Here is an 18,622-nt window from a genome sequence, read left to right as displayed (position 1 = left end):
TCCCTGGACAAGTAGTAGATTTTTTCTAGAATTATTTTATAGAAGTGGGCAGAGCCTTACTTTCTTGCTCCAGCTACCTGTTCTTGTATAGAAACTAGAACCTCAGACCCTACATCCTATCCTGGGAATACCCCAGGCACTAAATTTGTGACTGAAAACAGCTTGGGTTTTCAGTGTCAGCTCATAATTACCATCATATCTACTATTTTGATTCATCTGTTTGTTCCTGGAGCCAGGAATTTTTTTTCTTGTTTTCTTTTGAGATTTACTGTTCTTTTTTTTTTTTTTTAAAAAAAGATCATTATACCTTTCTCAAATTACCAAGTGTTTGCATAGAATTAGGGAAAGGCATGTAGTTCACGTGTATCTGTCTTTTTTTCTGGATGTCTCTCCTTACACTCTCTGTATTTTCTCCTTCTTTGAAGAAGGGAAAAAATTGAAATAATCTTCTATATTGGAATGGAAGTGAGGAAAAGAGTGAACATTGTTGAATTAAAACTTACAAAGCCTGGCTTAGAACTCCATTTCCCTTTGGTTCAGGCCCCGCTGTCTTCCCATCATCCTGGCCCCACCCCTCCTGACTCCTCTTCCAAGCACTTTCCCATGGCCTGAGAGTGGGCTCTCACAACTGCTCCTTCCACCGTAGATTACTCTCGTGGCTTTGGTGGCCGTTATGGGGTAGAGGAGGATAAACGGGACAAGGCAGCTCTCGGATATGACTACAAGGGAGAGACAGAGAAACATGAATCCCAGAGAGGTGAGTTGGGGCTGGAGAGGAGGGAGGCCATAGCGTACATGGAGCCCTCCTTCTGCACTTCCTGAAAGTTGACACAGAGGACCCAGAATATGAGGTATGCAGGAAGTGGTAGGGTGAAGAGTCTGCATTACATGTATGGGGGTAGCTGGGGGGAGACCCACCGGGATGGAGAGGAGAGCAGCAAGCTTAGGAGCAGGACACAGGAAGGTGACCAAAGAGAAGGGGTCATTGAGGAATGGGTGAAGATGGACAGGCTGGGTGATGGCAAGAGTGTGATTTGGCTGTGAATCTGAGAGGCCCCTCTGCTTCACAGAGAGAGGCCTTCTTCCCTGGGACGTATAGAGGATGGGTGGGGGGCTCACTTTAATTTTTTTTCTATTTTTTAAAATTTAAATCAAAATATTTTTTTACAATATTGTGTTGGTTTCTGCCATAGAACAATGTAAATCAGCCATGATTATCCATATGTTCCCTCCCTCCCCTCCCCTCATCCCAGCCCTCCAGGGTATCACAGAGTGCCTGGGCTGCCTATGCTACACAGCAACTTCTCGCTTTAATTTTTCCTGTGTCTTCCTTTATATTTTCCCCTTTTCTGACACTTCTCTCTTTTTTGTTTTTCTCTTCCCATGTCTCATATCTCCATTCTCTCCCAGGTGTTTTTCTCCCCGATCCTTTTTCATCTTTTCCCACACATTCCTCTGTCTATCCCCTGACTTACACACTTCCTCATCGATCTCTCTGTTTTCCTCATTCCTGTCTTCTGGTCCTCTTTCCCACTGCTCCTACCCCCTCTTCCCATACATTTCTAGCATTTAACTCCTCTTGTGACTCTCAGATATTTCCATCCTGCAGATTATGCCAAGGGATTTGGCGGGCAGTATGGCATCCAGAAGGACCGAGTGGATAAGGTAAAGCACCGGAGCACCAGTGTCTTGGGAAGAGTTCCCTGACGTCCATGGAGCGGAGTGAGAGGCAAAGTGGGTAAAAGGATGAGCAAAGCCAGGTGCCCCGCACTGTCCTCCTGCTCTTCCCATTGACTGCCCTCAGCATCTAATGGGTATGTCTTCTGACGCCTGAGCTTTATCAAGGAGAGTGAGGAGGCGGAGAGAGACAGGGAGGCAGACAAACTCCAGGGAAAAGCATTTAAAACTTCACTGATTGCTTGGTATTGATTAGCTCAGTCAATAATCTAGCCCCACTCCATTCGGTCTTCCCCTACGCCTCTCCATGTACTTCATGTACCCCTGCATTCCAGGCAACTGGACTTAAAAGATGTGAGATTCCAGGAGCACGGAGCTTTTTAAAGGGACAGCTAGTCCTACAAGCCTAGAACTTTTTTACCCATCTCTCTGATACAAAACAACAATATTTGAATACCCTGTCTAACTACTACTGAGCATCAGAAGTTTAGGGAGACCTCCTGTAGTGGCCCCAATCCCTGATACTGCCTTCTGGGTCATTACCACTCCCTTCCCTCTCCCCACCACTACACATACTATTCTCCTACCTGCAGAGTGCTGTTGGCTTCAATGAAATGGAGGCCCCAACCACAGCTTACAAGAAGACGACACCCATAGAGGCTGGTGAGTTTTAATTCCCTCTCTCTGTGCTCCTCAATCTCCTCTGCCTTCTCATTCTTTTTCTTCCTAGACTACCTACTCCAAGCATTTAACTACCTAGGTTAGCTGAGGTAGACTTGACCCCTACCCTCAATTCCCAGATTCTCTATCCTAAAAAAAATTAGGTTAGGTGGATATCTGAGTGACACTGGGGAAGAAACTGTACGTAGCGAACACAGGGATGAGGGGAGCCATCTGGGAAGAACACAAAGGGAAAGGAACTTTGGATGGGGGACAGTGGGTAGATGGTAGCCTGAGGGTATATAGATTAAGAAATGTGCACAAGGAAGGATGCAGGTTAGCGGACCAAGCCTTAGAAGAAGTAAGAGCCTGAGGTCACATGGTCTATCTATGTGAAAATCTAGGCTTCAGGGCGACCTTATCCTCCTCTAAGCCCCTTGTTCCTTCATTAATACCTCTTTACCTTCATTTCCATGAGTCCCTTCTTGATTTTCTCTTCTTCTGGATGTTTAACTGACTCTTCTTCTTTCCAGTGCTACCCTCCTACCTCTGACCCAAGACAACCCTAATTTTTCTTGACTGTGTCTGTAGCTTCTAGTGGTGCCCGTGGGCTGAAGGCAAAATTTGAGTCCATGGCAGAGGAAAAGAGGAAGCGGGAGGAAGAGGAGAAGGCACAACAGATGGCCAGGCAGCAACAGGAGAGAAAGGCCTTGGTAAAGATGAGCCATGAGGCTCAGCAACCAGTGGCCACTAGGGAAGAGCCGGCAGCGCCAGCCCCATTGCCTAAGAAAATCTCCTCAGAGGTAAGTACTCAGCCCTCCAGCATTCTTTGCCCAGACAAGAGCCTAGGGGGTCTGTATCCTTAGTAAAAGGTAAGACCCAGAACTTCCCTGTGCTAGCAAAATCTACAAGTGTTATCCTTGTCTTCGGAAGATTTCAATCGAATTGTGTAATTGAGCTTCATATATACATATGAGAATGCTCAGTGGAAAAAACCCCAAGATTTACATAGTTCAACAAAAGGTAGGTCACCAGGCAGTGCAGTCAGTTACTGCTACAAGAACAAGAGGAAGGAGCTGTCATTTCAGGTTGGAGCCCATCTTGAGGAATGACGGATGTGAACTGGCAGAGACAGGAAGGGGTGTTCCAGTACAGGAGAGAAGATAAAGTTTCTTGCTCACTGGAGAGATGCTTCATCCTTCACAGGCCTGGCCTCCGGCAGGGAGTCGTCCACCATCAGAGCCTGAGCCTGTGAGAACCAAGAGGGAACAACCAGTACCTGCCCTGCCCTCAAGGCAGGATCCCCCAGAGGTAAGCAGACCGCCCCTCAAAGATCTGCACCTTTCCCATCTCCTCATGTCCTAGTAGGTGGACATGGCCCTGCAGGCTGATCAGCCACCCTGGTTTGCCTGGGGCTATCCTGACCTTAGCACTGGAAGTATTATATTCTGGGAAATTACCCAGTCCTCGGCAGACTAGGACAGCCATCCTAGCTGTCATCTTTTCCCCTTTTAGGTTTTTCCTTGGTCTTCCAAGGAATCTGTCTTGTGTTCCATTTCCTTCTCCTCATACCTTTTACATTCCCCTTCTATTAACATCATCTGTTGGTAGATGTTTTGAGTGGATGGATGTGGGAAGAGGTTGAAGAAGGAAGAGGGGTGAGAGACTGTTCCATAGGAGAGGCTGTTAGAAGGAGCCAGGACTGGACATGGAAGTGGAAGCATGTGGATGATAGGATCTTAGCAGTCCTCCACTGGGAGGTTTTGGAGAGTCAGTTCCTGGAAAACAGAAGTCACCTTGCTTCAAGTATACTATCTTTTCTCAGGACAATGAGGAGGCCCCAGCTCTGCCCCCCAGGACTCCAGAAGTCTTCCAGCTGCAGGAAGAGCCAGTGTATGAAGCAGTGCCTGAGCCTGAGCCCGAGCCCGAGCCCGAGCCTGAGAATGACTACGAGGATGTTGCGGAGATAGACAGACATGAGCAGGATGAGGAAGCAGAGGCGGACTATGAGGATGTGCTTGAGCCTGAGGACCCCTCTTTTTCTTCCACTCAGGCTGGTGAGTGGTGGGGCAGAAGAATTCCCCCATTACATGGGAGGACCTGTCTGTTTTCCTTCTCCATGTTGGTAAGACCATGTTCATATTTCTCACTGTGCAGGATCATCAGGCCACCCAGCCAGGGCTGGAGCTGGGATCTCAGCTGTAGCCCTGTATGATTACCAAGGAGGTAGGTTGGGAGTGGTCTGAGGGGTCTGGTGCCTGGAGCCCCTTGATACATGAGAGGAGGGTAGATTTGGGGGGTCAGAATAGGGCCCCAAACTTGGCATCAAGGACAGGCCTCTTTCCCTTCCCGAGCTTTAAAGGGGGCACAGGGTGGAGGGATTTTTGCCTGACCATCCTAATAGTCTGTCAATTTTCTCCCCAGAGGGAAGTGATGAGATTTCCTTTGACCCAGATGATGTCATCACTGACATTGAGATGGTGGACGAGGGCTGGTGGCGGGGACGTTGCCACGGCCACTTTGGACTCTTCCCTGCAAATTATGTCAAGCTCCTCCAGTAACTGTTCCTGTCTTCTTGCTGCACTGTGACTTCGCATGTCCCCAGTGGCCCTGCCTCCAGCTGCTCTCCATTTCTGCTGCCAGTGTCTGACAGGATGTCATGAGTTGCTTGAAGTTCTAGACAGACTTCCCTCTCCCTCTCCATCAGGGTTTGGAGCCGAGGAGGCATGAAGAAGGGGGTCTCCTTCCCCTCAGTGTCTTCTCTATCCTGCATACCCAGGATGATCTCAGGGATGCTTATCTTGTGGTCCTGCCTCCTTCCCCGTGAGTGCCCCCTCTAACCCATACCCCTAACTCTCCTTTCCTTTGTGAGTGCTGAGCTTCCTGGTCTGTTTGCATGGCAAGGTATGTCTATATTTCCTAATTTTCCTAGATGTGTTGTTTTCTCTCTTTCCTTCTCTGCAGAGATATCTCTGACTCTTCTCTCTGATTGGTCCTAAATTGGAAATAAAGTGGGACCATGGTTCACCTCTATTCTTTTTTTTTTTACTTTACAATATTGTATTGGTTTTGCCATACATAAACATGAATCTGCCACGGGTGTACACATGTTCCCAATCCTGAATCCCCGTCCCACCTCCCTCCCCATATCATCCCTCTGGCTCATCCCAGTGCACCAGCCCCAAGCATCCTGTATCCTGCATTGAACCTGGACTGGCGATTCTTTTCTTATATGATATTATACTTGTGATTCTGAGGTAAATAGTACTTTTACGTGGCCCTCGATGACCCTAACTCTCATTACAGGTAGAGGGAATTTTCCTTCCCTCTTTCACATATTCAGAAAAATCCTTCCAACCACCGCCCATCACTCTGAACACTGGTGTCAAGGGCTGTGCCTTTTCCTTAGACTATACTGATATCCAGTCGAAAAACAGATGGGCCTGGGGAATGGCAGTTAGGTTGGGAAACAGGGGCCAGGAAGGGTCTACATTAAGCAGTTCAACTTCTACTGGCTTCAGCAGTTGTGAGAGGTCAGCCACCTTCCACCTGGGAGTAATGACATTTCTTTAGTGCACGATGTTGGCTGAGACAGAAGCACAAATTGGGGAAAGGAGGAGGAAAAGACTGGCCAACAACAAAAGATTAAAACTAAAAGGGAACAATTGGACTTCTCTGGTAGCTCAGCTGGTAAATAAACTACCTGCAACGCAGGAGATCCCGGTTTGACTCCTGAGTCAGGAAGATCCCTTGGAGAAGGGATATGCTACCCACTCCAGTATTCTTGGACTTCCCTGGTGGGTCAGATGGTAAAGAATCTGCCTGCACTGCGGAGGCCTGGGTTTGATTCTTGGGCTAGGAAGATGCCTTGGAGGAGGGTATGGCAACCCATTCCAGTATCCTTGCCTGGAGAATCCCTATGGACAGAAGAGCCTGGCAGGCTACAGTCCATGGGGTTGCAAAGAGTCAGACATGACTGAGCAACTCAGCACAAAAGGGAACAATGAGATGATAAAAAGGATTTGGAGTCAAAGATAGTGCCCTCTACTAAAGAAAGTCTAGGCTTCCCTGTAGCTGGATGAATGAAATCAATGGCCGTGTAAGAAGGGAGATTGAGTTTCTCTGTGGTACATGAAGTTTCTCTGTGGTACAGGGCTGAGGCTGATAGAAGAGGTGAGGACCTTTGGACAGCCAGTGATAGGCAAAAAACAAGTCATCAAGCAACATATGGGAATGAGACCAGGATGCAGTGAGTTTATCTAACCCAAAGCCATTGGGATTGGCAAGGTCCAGAATAGGAGACCCTAGGCAAAACAAAATCAAATCAAACTCAAAGTCAGGATTCGGTATAGGGTTGGTAGAAAATGGGGGCTTTCTTAGTGGCTCAGATGGTGAAGAATCTGAAGTCTGTGCTATAACCAGTATCTAAACTTGGGTTCAGCTTTCAAAGATGGAGAAGACAGTGGGATCAAGGAAGAGCTAGGATTGGTGACTGAGACCCGTAGTTGTGGCAAGACTTCATGAAAATCCTTAGAGTTCATTGGTGAGCTGCCCATGTGCTTAGAGCACTGCAACCCTCAGGCTCATTCCTTGGCTTTCAAGACACACACTCCTTTGTTGCCACAGTGACCTCTGTGCCAGTGAGACACATCTGTCTCTGTGCCTCACTTGCAAGATTCACCCAGTTAGACGTTCAGAGTACAAAACAGCCTTTATTTTTGCCTGTAGAGATATTGGGGTTTCCAGGGTATAGAGGTAAGTCACACTAGATATTTACAATCTCATTCTTTGTTTCAGTTTGATTAGACATCATCACATACTTTGGCAGTGATTTTCTTCCTACATCCAAATTCCACCTTGATTTTCACTTTTTCCTTCATTATAAGACAAAAGCTTCTTTTCCAGGTCCTTAAGGCAATAATCTTTTCTGCCTGGGTTCCACAGACCTTACCCTCCACATACAGCTGATCCCTACTTTGGACTGGATTTCTTGGTGTGATACTCTTCAAGGGCTCTGCCCAGACACCTCCCCCATCCAGGTTCTTATTCTTGGGTCCACAGTCCCCTTTCACTCTCCTTAGCTGATTATTAAGCTGAAACCATTTCTAGCTATCTTGCTTTTGTCAGATAATGCTTGCTGTTCATGCTGCTCACTGTAGCTTCATCCCATTAATCAGATCACTGTCTCTCTAAAAGGCTTTCCTTTTTCTTCAATTGCCCTGTCACCATAAAATGTGCTTTTTTGTATAGGCTAGTGGATACCTGTAGTACTCTGATTTCCTGCTACATATATAATTTGATGCCTTATAAAATGTGTTTGATGGTGTTGATCTGCTCAATGTTGCACTTTAGATAGAAACTGGGAAAGTAAAGTGTACCTGGAATGGTGGGGCCCATAGAGAGGTGCGGTCACATTTCTGCCTGCCCTCCTGAACCCTGGGCTGCCCAGACTGTCAAGGAAGAGCCCTCTGCTCTTTTTCTTTCTCTATATTTCTCATCGGGCTCACAGTAGCCCCGGATTTTCATCTCCCTTAGGCTACAGCTCCCCTTGCTTTCTTTTTCTAATAAAATAAAACCCCAGAATGGATTTTCAGAGCTTTCTTTCTGCATATAGGAAGGACTAGATTCCAAAAATGTGGAACTGATCCCTGGAGAACTCTTCCTTTTTTTCCCCCACTTTATTGTTTAGTTGTTGCAATTACTCATTTTCACTGAATAAAACCTTAGCTCACACTCTAGTTATAATTTTTAGAAAATGGCACGTTATATACAAATGTGAAATATAAATCAAACAATAAGGATTAGGAAAAGCAGAGTTACATTACTGACTAGTACCAAGTGGCATATTAAAATGAAAGATGAGGGTACGTCTACTCTGGCACTTGCTCTTATGCCTTCATATCGATTAGACTCTTTTATTGTTGTTGGTTAAATTCTTTGTTCTCTGCTTCTCCACAGTACCCATCTTCCTTATCCCTCTGCCTTTGCTTGCTGATAATTGCTAGGAAAATGGCATCAATTAAGGTGAGAGGGATATAAGCACAGGATAAGCAGTTCAACCATCCTGGCTTCAGCTATGCCTGGAGACCTGATAGGATATATTTTTTGCACATGACCCAGGGACATGAAGCCACATCAAACAAACTTAACTCCATTTGGTTCCCAACTTAAAATCATCTAAAATCTATTTGGTAAATAAAGAGCTGCATGAAATCGTGACTACTATAGATGGTTATGTGAGGTAAGAATTTGCTGTTCTAAAAAGCTTACCTGACTTACTGCCATTGGTGTGTCATTCATTAGGGCAGTGGTTCTCAACAAGAGTGATTTCGCTCCTGGAGGATATTTCCAGAGACATTTTTGGTTGTTAAAGCAGTAGGGGAGCTACTGGTATTACTGAATAGAGGCCAAAGATGTCACTAAACATCCTCTAACACACAGGACAGTCCCTATGACAAAGAATTATACAGTCTAAAATGTCCATAGTCCCATGAAACCCAGCTTTGGGGGATGCCAGTTTCTCTTGTGTATTTTTATTTTACTTTTGTTCTCATAAGTTTTGACTATTTGTTACCAAAAATCAGAAGTATCATCCATTTTTCACAGAATGAAGTCATGCCCAGCAAGAGGTAAGAGCAATTACAGGGAATCACTATGTTCAGATGTCTTCCTTCTCAAGATTCCCCATGGGATACTCAGGTGGTGTCTAGGACCTAGTGACTGGTACCACAGGACGTACGGTGGGCCTGACTTTTCCATATGCATGGTCTCCTTGGGCTACCCTGAGCCTTCTGGCATGACACTGAAGTTGGGGTTAGTGTCTTGTGATCATTTCACATAGCCCAGGGTGGTGCTGGCCCATAACTGTGCTCTCCCTAATCCAGACCGAGAATAGAATTTTCAGAGGAAAAGAAGCTTGAATCTTAAGTCACTATTAAAATGTTCAAAAGCAGTCTGTGATTTTTGTCCTAATTTTCTTCATACATATAGTATCTCCTCTGGATTCATCTCATTTTTCAAGGCAGTCCTTCTATATGTTGCCAAGATTCTACACAACCATCTCATCTGTGACCTCATTTCTGCCTCTTACTGTTCGACTTTAGGTGTCCCTGAGGCTTCTGTGCTTAGCCTAGGTCTCTATTCTGTTGGACTGTCTGGGCTTAGAGACAGTGGGGTAACTAAAAGAAGCCCTGGACTTGGCTGTCAAGACAAGTCCAGCTCCAGAAACTTCAGACTGTGCTTTTTACCCTGGGTGCCCTGGGAGGCATCTCAGTCCCTCTTCCTATACTGCCTCTGCCCCATATCATTGAAAGCGCTCATAAACTGAAAAGTTCTCCACAAAAGCACAGGCCTATGCTGGTTATGGAATTTCACGGCTCTCTCATCTCCTAAGGTCTTGGGCTCATCTTCTAAATGGCCTCAAGTTACCTATTTACTCCACAGACGGATTTATTTTAGAAAAAAAAGTAGGGGGAGGGAGGCTATTAGTTATCAGTATGGTGCTATAGCAATTATACAAGCCACGGCTTAGGAAATTCTTCCACCTTATGCAGCTACTCAGGTTTTGAAGGGCATTGCATGTTCGAAAACACCTAGATAAGAACATTTGCAGTTTACAGAAGCAAGTCCTCAAAATCACTCTGTCCAACTTCAGTAACTCTGAATAGGAATCCAAGAACGGTGGCTTCTGAGTCTTTAGCGTAAGGTGTGTCTTCCTCGTGGTCTGGCTCTGAAGGTGGTGACTAAGGTCTCTCTGGCCTGTTCGTGGGACTGACACATGCTGGTCAAAAGAATCGGGTCAGTCTTGTGTTCTACAACATTGAAGGGACAGGATTTCAGGTGCTCAGACATGGAGGCAACATCATTAAACTCCCAGCTCTTGATTTTGGAGAAGAGGCTGCTGAATTGCCAAATCTGCGAAGAGACAGACGCATGAAAGTAAGCCCTGAGTGCGATACCCTCAGGTCAACTTTATTTAAATAGTTTGAAGAAATGCCTTCTGTTCTTCCTGGTCTCAGATTCCAGAAAGTGTTTAGTGACTGCAGCAGACATGTTAGTCCCTTCTCCAGCATCCAATTCCTAGACACCCTTCCAACTGATAACCTTCCCAGCCAGCCACATGTTGTGTGAAAACGACTAATACCAACTAATACCCATGTTTATTGCTATACACCCTCACCCCGCCACGCCCCCCAGCAAAGTGATTAGTTCTAGAATAGACATATGATTCAAATCAAGACAACCAGTGCTAATGAGAGTCTACTCCAGAACTTTTGTCTGAGATATCAGGAAGTACATTTTTTTTTCCCTTCTGTGCTTAAATTTGGAAGCTATTGTCTCTCAGAGCTGCTAACAGCCCCCATGGACCATGAAGGGAGAACTGTGTCTTAGAGCGGAGTCACTAGTGAGGAAGTAGAGATAAGAATTGATAGTAAAAAGGTCATTTGGGGGGCATTTTTGAGGAGTTAGATCAAACCATACCTGAAGCTATTACCTTTAGACTTTTAAGTTATGGGCCAATAAATTCCCTTTACAGTTTATGTATAAATTTATGTGTAAAGTTTCTTATGTATAAAGAATACATTTATACATATAAAGAATACCTGTATAAAGAATATTCTTATTTATAAAGAATACATTCAAGTGGTCTTGCCTGGAAAATCCCATGGATCGAGGAGCCTGGTAGGCTATGGTCCATGGGGTCGCAAAAGGTCGGACACGACTGAGCGACTTCACTTTCTTTTCTTTCTACATTTGTGTATTTTAAGTTGGTTTTATATTGCTTAAAAATTAAAGTATGCTAATTAATAAGAGTCTCACTAGAACAGAATCCTTAGGAGAAATCTAAAAGGCTAGTACTCAAACCCCTGCTGGCCTTTGGCACTTAGGATGGTGCCAAAGTAACTAGCTTTAAAATCTGGCTATGAAGACAGGCATAACCTGATATTCTTCAACTTTATCACTTCATCATCAGTTTCTTGTCATTGTTCTTATATAAAAAAATGTGACCTAGGATCTTGGAACTATTTCCCTTTTTACTTTAAAAAGCCATTTTAATATGAGTATCCTTTAGCTCCAACAAAACTGTCTTTCTTCCTTTCTACAAGGAAATCAATTTGTCCTGAATGATATTTAAGAGTTGTCAGCAGTGACTGAATTGGGAAAATTGTTAGTCAAAAAATAATGAAATTCCTAGTATGTAAATTAAATTATTTGCATTTGATTTTACAGAGGAAGATATTAGGTAGTTCCAGACTGTACAGTTTTCGAAGGCAGGGTCATAGTCTCATTCATGTTTATTCCTAACACATGGTCAGTTGGCAGTCAGTTATTTAACATATGGATGCAGGCCTGGATTCATAAGGGAGAGTGTGATAATTACTTTTTGAAGAAGACTGCTCAGGGAATAAATAATAGAAAATATGCAAGATGTTTTACACATAACAAATAAAAAATAGAAGTAAACATCTCCTAACTCCCCAATGCCAGTTTGCCTACACTGACATACTGGGAAGAAAGTCAACAGTGAGATTTTGGAATTAATGATGTAAATGGGCATCATATATTTGTGATTCACATTACTAATACATGTACCATAAGAAAGGGTGCTAAGGGCACCTTGGATATGACAAATTGGGAGTTTCACTTCTATTTGGTACAAGCTAATAGGACTGGAAAAGGTCAGTTTTCATTCCAATCCCAAAGAAAGGAAATACCAAGAATGCTCAAACTACCACACAATTGCACTCATCTCATACGCTAGTAAAGTAATTCTCAAAATTCTCCAAGCCAGGCTTCAGCAATATGTGAACTGTGAATTTCTTGATGTTCAAGCTGGTTTTAGAAAAGGCAAAGGAACCAGAGATCAGATTGCCAACATCTGCTGGATCATCAAAAAAGCAAGAGAGTTCCAGAAAAAGATCTATTTCCGCTTTATTGACTATGCCAAAGCCTTTGACTGTGTGGATCACAAGAAACTGTGGAAAATTCTGAAAGAGATGGGAATACCAGACCACCTGACCTGCCTCTTGAGAAACCTCTATGCAGGTCAGGAAGCAACAGTTAGAACTGGACATGGAAGAACAGACTGGTTCCAAATAGGAAAAGGAGTACGTCAAGGCTGTATATTGTCACCCTGCTTGTTTAACTTATATGCAGAGTACATGATGAGAAATGCTGGGCTGGAAGAAGCACAAGCTGGAATCAATATTGGTGGGAGAAATATCAATAACCTCAGATAGGCAGATGACTCCACCCTTATGGCAGAAAGTGAAGAGGAACTAAAAAGCCTCTTGATAAAAGTGAGAGGAGAGTGAAAAAGTTGGCTTAAAGCTCAACATTCAGAAAACAAAGATCATGGCATCTGGTCCCATCACTTCATGGGAAATAGATGGGGAAACAGTAGAAACAGTGTCAGACTTTATTTTGGGGGGCTCCAAAATCACTGCAGATGGTGATTGCAGCCATGAAATTAAAAGACACTTACTCCTTGGAAGGAAAGTTATGACCAACCTAGATAGCATATTCAAAAGCAGAGACATTACTTTGCCAACAAAGGTCCATCTAGTCAAGGCTATGGTTTTTCCAGTAGTCATGTATGGGTGAGAGGTTTGGACTGTGAAGAAAGCTGAGGGCTGAAGAATTGATGCTTTTGAACTGTGGTATTGGAGAAGACTCTTGAGAGTCCCTTGGACTGCAAGGAGATCCAACCAGTCCATTCTGAAGGAGATCAACCCTGGATGTTCTTTGGAAGGAATGATGCTAAAGCTGAAACTCTAGTACTTTGTCCACCTCATGCGAAGAGTTGACTCATTGGAAAAGACCCTGATGCTGGGAGGGATTGGGGGCAGGAGGAGAAGGGGACGACAGAGGATGAGATGGCTGGATGGCATCACCGACTCGATGGACATGAGTTTGAGTGAAACCCGGGAGTTGGTGATGGACGAGGAGGCCTGGCGTGCTGCGATTCATGGGGTCGCAAAGAGTCAGACACGACTGAGCAACTGAACTGAACTGAATTGAATAGAACTCATAATACAGTTAAGCCTAGCTTTATCGGAAAAAGGGAATAAAGCTTTTCCAAGGGGAAAGATGCTTTGATGTAGACAATATTTTAAAAATTAAATAAGCATTTTAACCAGGGGAAATCAGTGGACCAAATTATTTTAGATCTTCAAAATGAATTCAACAACGGCAAAAATTAGTTGACTGTGTCTGAGGAGAATCTATTGGCATATTGTATCAATTAGAGTCTAGGCAGAAAACAGATGGCACACTCAGACTGGGTAATTTGAAGAGAATTTTTTAAAGGAAAGACACATAAATGTGTGAGCAGTATATAGGAAAACCAGAAGATTTAGGGCAGTTTCCAGGCTAGTAATAATCTTGAGTGTTACTACTCTAGGCCTGAATGGGAAGGAGGAGTTTATTAGAATCCAGAATGGGTAACTGTGTGGAGGAAAACCATCAGATACAGCTGTCTTCAGCGGAGAGACAAGCCCAGTGCAAAGTGTCGAGAAGGGGAAAATGCATGCAGAGAGGAAGCCAGAAGAATACCTGTGTCATCCTCTCCCATCTGCCCATGTCCCATTAGACTAGCCCACCTGGAAGCTGGAGGGCAAGGGAGCAGGTTAAGGTAGTCTGCAGAGATCAGCCTCCTGGGGGACAGATCACGATGGAGAATGGATCATGGAAGCAAACAGCAGATGTTCTGAACACATACACAGAGATAACATAGACGCTACGATCTGTATTACTATTTTTGTGTTTATGGGTCTGTCTCCTCTACTAGGCTGGCTTCCTTGGGCTCATAGACTGTGCCTCATTCCTAGTAACCTAGTACAATCCCAGTGCTGGTGCATAGAAGACTCTTAGTAAATAATTGCTGAATGAATGAAGTGAATGACTAGGTGAATTACTTGCCTTTCTGTGAACTCTCCAGGAGGTGCCTCCATGGGAATACCTCTTCTTCTTCCACTGCAGGAGGACCATCCCTCTCTCTTGTAACAAAGTGTCACAGATACTCCTCATCAGCACGGACACCTGGGAGAGCTGGGACAGGCTAATGCTGTCTAGGAACCCAGCAATGTACTGCAGGACTTCCAGGGGCAGGCTGGTTAGAGAATTCTGGTTTTTTCCTTCTCGACCTGAGAAATGGTTGTTCTTCCTTCCCTCACTCAGCTCTGAAGCAACCTCTGGCTTGATGGCAAAGGTCTTGAGCTCCTGACTGTAGATCACTTTTGCCTTTTGCCCTGGGGGACGGAAATGGTTTTGAATAAAGGTACATCCCAAGTAGGCCAAGGGGCATCGGTGTTGGAACCAGCCATTGAGACATGACTGAATGTCTGTGTGAACATTCTTGAAATGTAGGGGAAATTCATCCCTCCTGAAGAATTTGTTGCAGGTGAAAGTAAAGGCAGAGCTGCTCTTGTTGTGTCTCCTGGTCACACACTCACTGTGGAGCTCCACGTGGAGCCCATTTGCGTTGCTGTTTGGGTTGGCAGTGGTTAGGAGGTCAGCCAGCACCGTCCCAGAAGAAAACTGTTCTGGCTCAAAACTGTATGTCTGTGTAGCGAAATCCATGAATAGCCCGTCAATGCTCCTGGACTCGGAGATGACATGACCTTTGAGTTCTCTTTCCAAAGCACACAGGAGGGTGGTCTTGATGAGATCTGACTTGGGCAGGTCCTCCACAGTGATCCCTAAATCTGAAGTATCGACGGCCTTGTGCTCACTTGGCCTACAACTCATGGCATCACCTAGGCGAGCCCGCTTCCCACAGTAGCTCACCGGAACTTTGAAAGTGTAAACAGTCTTCACTTCCTGAGCCTCCAGGTTGCCGTAAACAAAGTCTCTCTCTTTGGGTGTACAAGCAGGCATCTGACCAAAGTGAATAAGCATCCTCCCATTGTGCACCAGGTACATATTATAGTCCTTTGCATCCACAGCTGTTTTCAGTCTTTCCAGAACACCATCCTGCCAAGGGGCAAGTCCTGTCTTTTCTATGGCTGCATGAAAGTCCTGCTGCTTCTGGTCTTCCTGTGGCTCTTTTCCTTTGGCAGCTCCCTCCTCTACCGTTCTATTGCTGCTGGAAATCTGTTCTTTCTCTGGGCTGTTCCTGCTCTTGCTGTCACTGCTGGCTGATGAGCTTGTTAAAGCTGAGGCCGCATGCTCTTTGCTGAACATATTTTCCCACTTGTCAAACTTGGCCAGGTCCATCCCTTCTTTGGTTTTGGCTAACGCCTCTCGTTCTTCTTGACTTAGCTCTACCACCTCCCCATTCATGGCTGACAGAGAGCAGCCTGTTTCCAAACCAGCATCCTCCCCACCCACGGCTCCACCCAATTCCTCCCAGCTGGCTTCACCATTCACAGGAGGTTCCTTTTCCATGGGTTCTCTAGTTTCTGGGAAAAGCTCTACCATTTTCAGAGACCTAAAAAGGACCTTCTGGTCCTGAAGGGCCAGGGCTGTGTCCAAGCACTCCTCATCAGGGGTCTCTTTCATGATGTTCTCATGAAGCGTTGTTTCAGAGTCCACGTTTGGCCAGCGGTTCCACTCCATGGAGCAGCACACCACGCTGGCAGGACACACTTGCAGGTGCTTGGCCAGCTTGTGGCGGGACATGAAGAGGGGGCAGCCGTATTCGGAGTTGAGGCATGGAACCTGCTCTAAAGGGCAGAGTAGCTCGTGCTCAGCCTCTTTGCACATGTGGAAGGTAGCACCGCAGGACAGGTGGCAGTTTATCACCGGGCAAGAGACACTGGGCTCCATGGGCATGTGGCAGTCACGGCTGAAGCATCTCTCGCAGTGTCTGTGCTGCTCTGGCGGAGGCCTGCGTGTCCTACCCTAGAGACACCAAAGGCAAGGGGAAGGAGAAAACAAGTGACTGCTGGCAGACAAGCTCTACATGTCTGTGAGGGTTTAAGTTTTACTTATTTCCTGTTTATACACGCTGATTGTAGGAACCTTGGAAAATACAGAAAGTCATAGAGAAGAGAGCTGGAGAAGAAAATGGCAACCCACTCCAGTATTCTTGCCTGGAAAATCCCATGGATAGAGGAGCCTGGTGGGTACAGTCCATGGGGTCACTAAAAGTTGGACATGACTGAGTGACTGAGCAGGCACAGAGAAGAAAGCAAAAACATTCATAATACCACAACCAGAAATAACAACTATCAATACTCTTTATTTTCCAGTAGTTTATTTTATCTGTGTACTAGATGTGTTGAAAATAGGGGGAGGAAAACACACACTCATGAAAGTGGGCTACGAAGTTGACAATTGCTATTTTTGAGTTGTGGATTATTGAGGATTTATGCACATTTAATACTCTGAATACAATTTTTCTGCTTTAACTTGCTATTACGTTATGTCTAGGCTGTTTTAGAAATTTTTCTTTGCAAACTTTCTTCATAGCGGCAGTGTAACATTCCAGAACGAGTGATCATTCACATGATCAACCACCAGGGGGCATGCTGGGAGGACCCAAGGCGGGTCTGGTTTTGTTCATATCTTTTGGTCCTCAGCACCTGTCACAGGGCCTGGATCATTGTAAGCACTCAATAATATTTGTTGAATGAAGGAAGTGTTAGCCATTTAGATTACAGCTGGATTTTTTTCTTTTTCTTATATAAAGTTTTACCAAAAATCTTTGCTCATCAGTCTTTCTCAGGTCTCTACTTTCCCTTAACTCTGTGTCAGTTTATTCTAGGTTCTGCTCTAGAAGCTCTGGTTCAGCAAAAAGCCGATATATATCATTAGACCAAAAGGACAAACCCACCAGCAGCTTGGGCTACAGGCTAAATGAGGCCACACCTGGACCTCTGAAAGGTGAAATTCCAGAGAGCACCTGGTACTTACCATAGCTTCCAAATTTCTTCTGGCTTTGAATAAGAACTCTAGGGGAAAATATAAAAATACAAACATGAATGATTCGTGAAAAAGTTATTTTATCTACTTTAACAGGGGCCAAAACGACTTCAAGTACTCTTCCATCACCCTGGGCCCCCCATTTTACAGTCAAATATGCTCTTCTTAGGTACACTTTTACTTTCTCTTTCTTTCAATACACACACATTTTTTTGCCAAGCCACTTGAAGATAAGTTGCTGACATTATTACACTTTGTCTTACTGGCGTATATATGCTTACTTATCTGTAAGCACTTCAGCATGTATTTCCTAAGAATAAGACATTTTCTTTTGTGACTACAGTAACATTATCTCACCTAAGAAAATGAAAAACAATTTTCTAATATCATGTAACATGCTGTCTATATCCAAATTTTCCCAATTATCCCCAAAATGTCTTCTGTACTTTAAAAAACAATGTTCAGTTCTTGAGCCAGAATCCTGGTAAGGTCGACTTATTACATTTGTTTAAGTCTTTTTAGCCTCCTTTAATCTGGAAAACCCTCATTAACTTTTCTTTTTTAGAAAAGACAGCCTTAAATCTCAAGGAAATTGTATGCTCGTTTATTCTTGTATTCATTCTTCCATCCATTTATTCAACAAGTATTTAGTTACCTACTATATATGCCAGTAAGTGAGCTTAAGGGTTACCTAGACTGCTTGTTGGAGAAGGAAATGGCAACCCACTCCAGTATTCTTGCCTAGAGAATCCTGTAGACAGAGGAGCCTGGTGGGCTGCTGTCCATAGGGTCCCATAGAGTTGAATACAACTGAAGCAACTTAGCATTCATGCATGCGTTGGAGAAGGAAATGGCAACTCACTCCAGTATTCTTGCCTGGAGAATCCCAGGGACTGGGGAGTCTAGTGGGCTGCCATCTATGGGGTCGCACAGAGCTGGACTCGACTGAAGCGACTATAGCAGCAGCAGCAGCAGCAGCAGCAGACTGCTTGTTAAAGTGGCTTTAAACACTATTGTTCATTATAATCAGCTGTAATGCTTCTTATATATATAGATTTGCACTGTTCAGTAGTGTAGCCACTGGCCACATGTGGCTATTTAAGTTAATCAAAATGAACTAGAATTAATAATTTAGTTCCTCAAGTCATACTACATTTCAAGTGTTCAGTAGCCCCATATGGTTAGTAGCTACTCTATTGGACAACACAGAATAGACTATTTTCATCTTCATAGAAAGTTCTATTGGACAACCCTGCTATGGATGCTGGCCTGAGTGAAGTGAGTGTTCTGAAACTTACATTCTTAACACATTCCCTATCTGACTCGTGCACTGAAAGTGTGAAAGAGAGATCGTGCCAGAATGCTCTATAATTGCCTGAATCAGGAGGCAGGTGAGAAGCTGCTAGCCTGAACATTG

The 18,622-nt window shown here is 44.5% G+C and overlaps 2 protein-coding genes across 2 annotated transcripts in view; one reads left to right on the top strand and one right to left on the bottom strand.

Annotated features, from left to right (window-relative positions):
- HCLS1 (hematopoietic cell-specific Lyn substrate 1) overlaps nt 1–5,278 on the top strand; it is a 38,666-nt gene extending 33,388 nt beyond the window's left edge. The window contains exons 7-14 of the mRNA XM_068972883.1: nt 647–757; nt 1,610–1,665; nt 2,271–2,340; nt 2,929–3,140; nt 3,544–3,648; nt 4,163–4,394; nt 4,495–4,563; nt 4,762–5,278. Of these exons, the coding sequence (XP_068828984.1) occupies nt 647–757; nt 1,610–1,665; nt 2,271–2,340; nt 2,929–3,140; nt 3,544–3,648; nt 4,163–4,394; nt 4,495–4,563; nt 4,762–4,898 (992 nt within the window). The 3' untranslated portion in view covers nt 4,899–5,278. The remainder of the gene's footprint in view (nt 1–646; nt 758–1,609; nt 1,666–2,270; nt 2,341–2,928; nt 3,141–3,543; nt 3,649–4,162; nt 4,395–4,494; nt 4,564–4,761) is intronic.
- A 4,754-nt stretch (nt 5,279–10,032) lies between these two features.
- On the bottom strand, nt 10,033–18,620 carry FBXO40 (F-box protein 40). Its single transcript, XM_068968473.1, has 3 exons — nt 18,504–18,620; nt 14,260–16,182; nt 10,033–10,251 (listed from the first exon to the last, which is right to left on the bottom strand). Exons 1-3 carry the CDS (start codon nt 18,618–18,620, stop codon nt 10,033–10,035), a joined length of 2,259 nt encoding a protein of 752 aa, XP_068824574.1.
- Nucleotides 18,621–18,622: the final 2 nt, after the last annotated feature.

Source organism: Capricornis sumatraensis, chromosome 1 (assembly GCF_032405125.1).
Source record: "Capricornis sumatraensis isolate serow.1 chromosome 1, serow.2, whole genome shotgun sequence".
NCBI lineage: Eukaryota > Metazoa > Chordata > Mammalia > Artiodactyla > Bovidae > Capricornis > Capricornis sumatraensis.
Note: the sequence above shows the minus strand (reverse complement) of the source record. Positions and strands in the feature narration are given on the sequence as shown.

Coding starts and splice junctions, on each gene's coding strand:
- FBXO40 (XM_068968473.1), bottom strand. CDS start 18,620: ATGTTCAGGCTAGCAGCTTCTCACCTGCCTCCTGATTCAGGCAATTAT. Junction 16,183..18,503: donor ATAGGGAATGTGTTAAGAAT/GTAAGTTTCAGA, acceptor TGGTGTCTCTAG/GGTAGGACACGCAGGCCTCC. Junction 10,252..14,259: donor CCTGGAGAGTTCACAGAAAG/GCAAGTAATTCA, acceptor GTCTCTTCGCAG/ATTTGGCAATTCAGCAGCCT.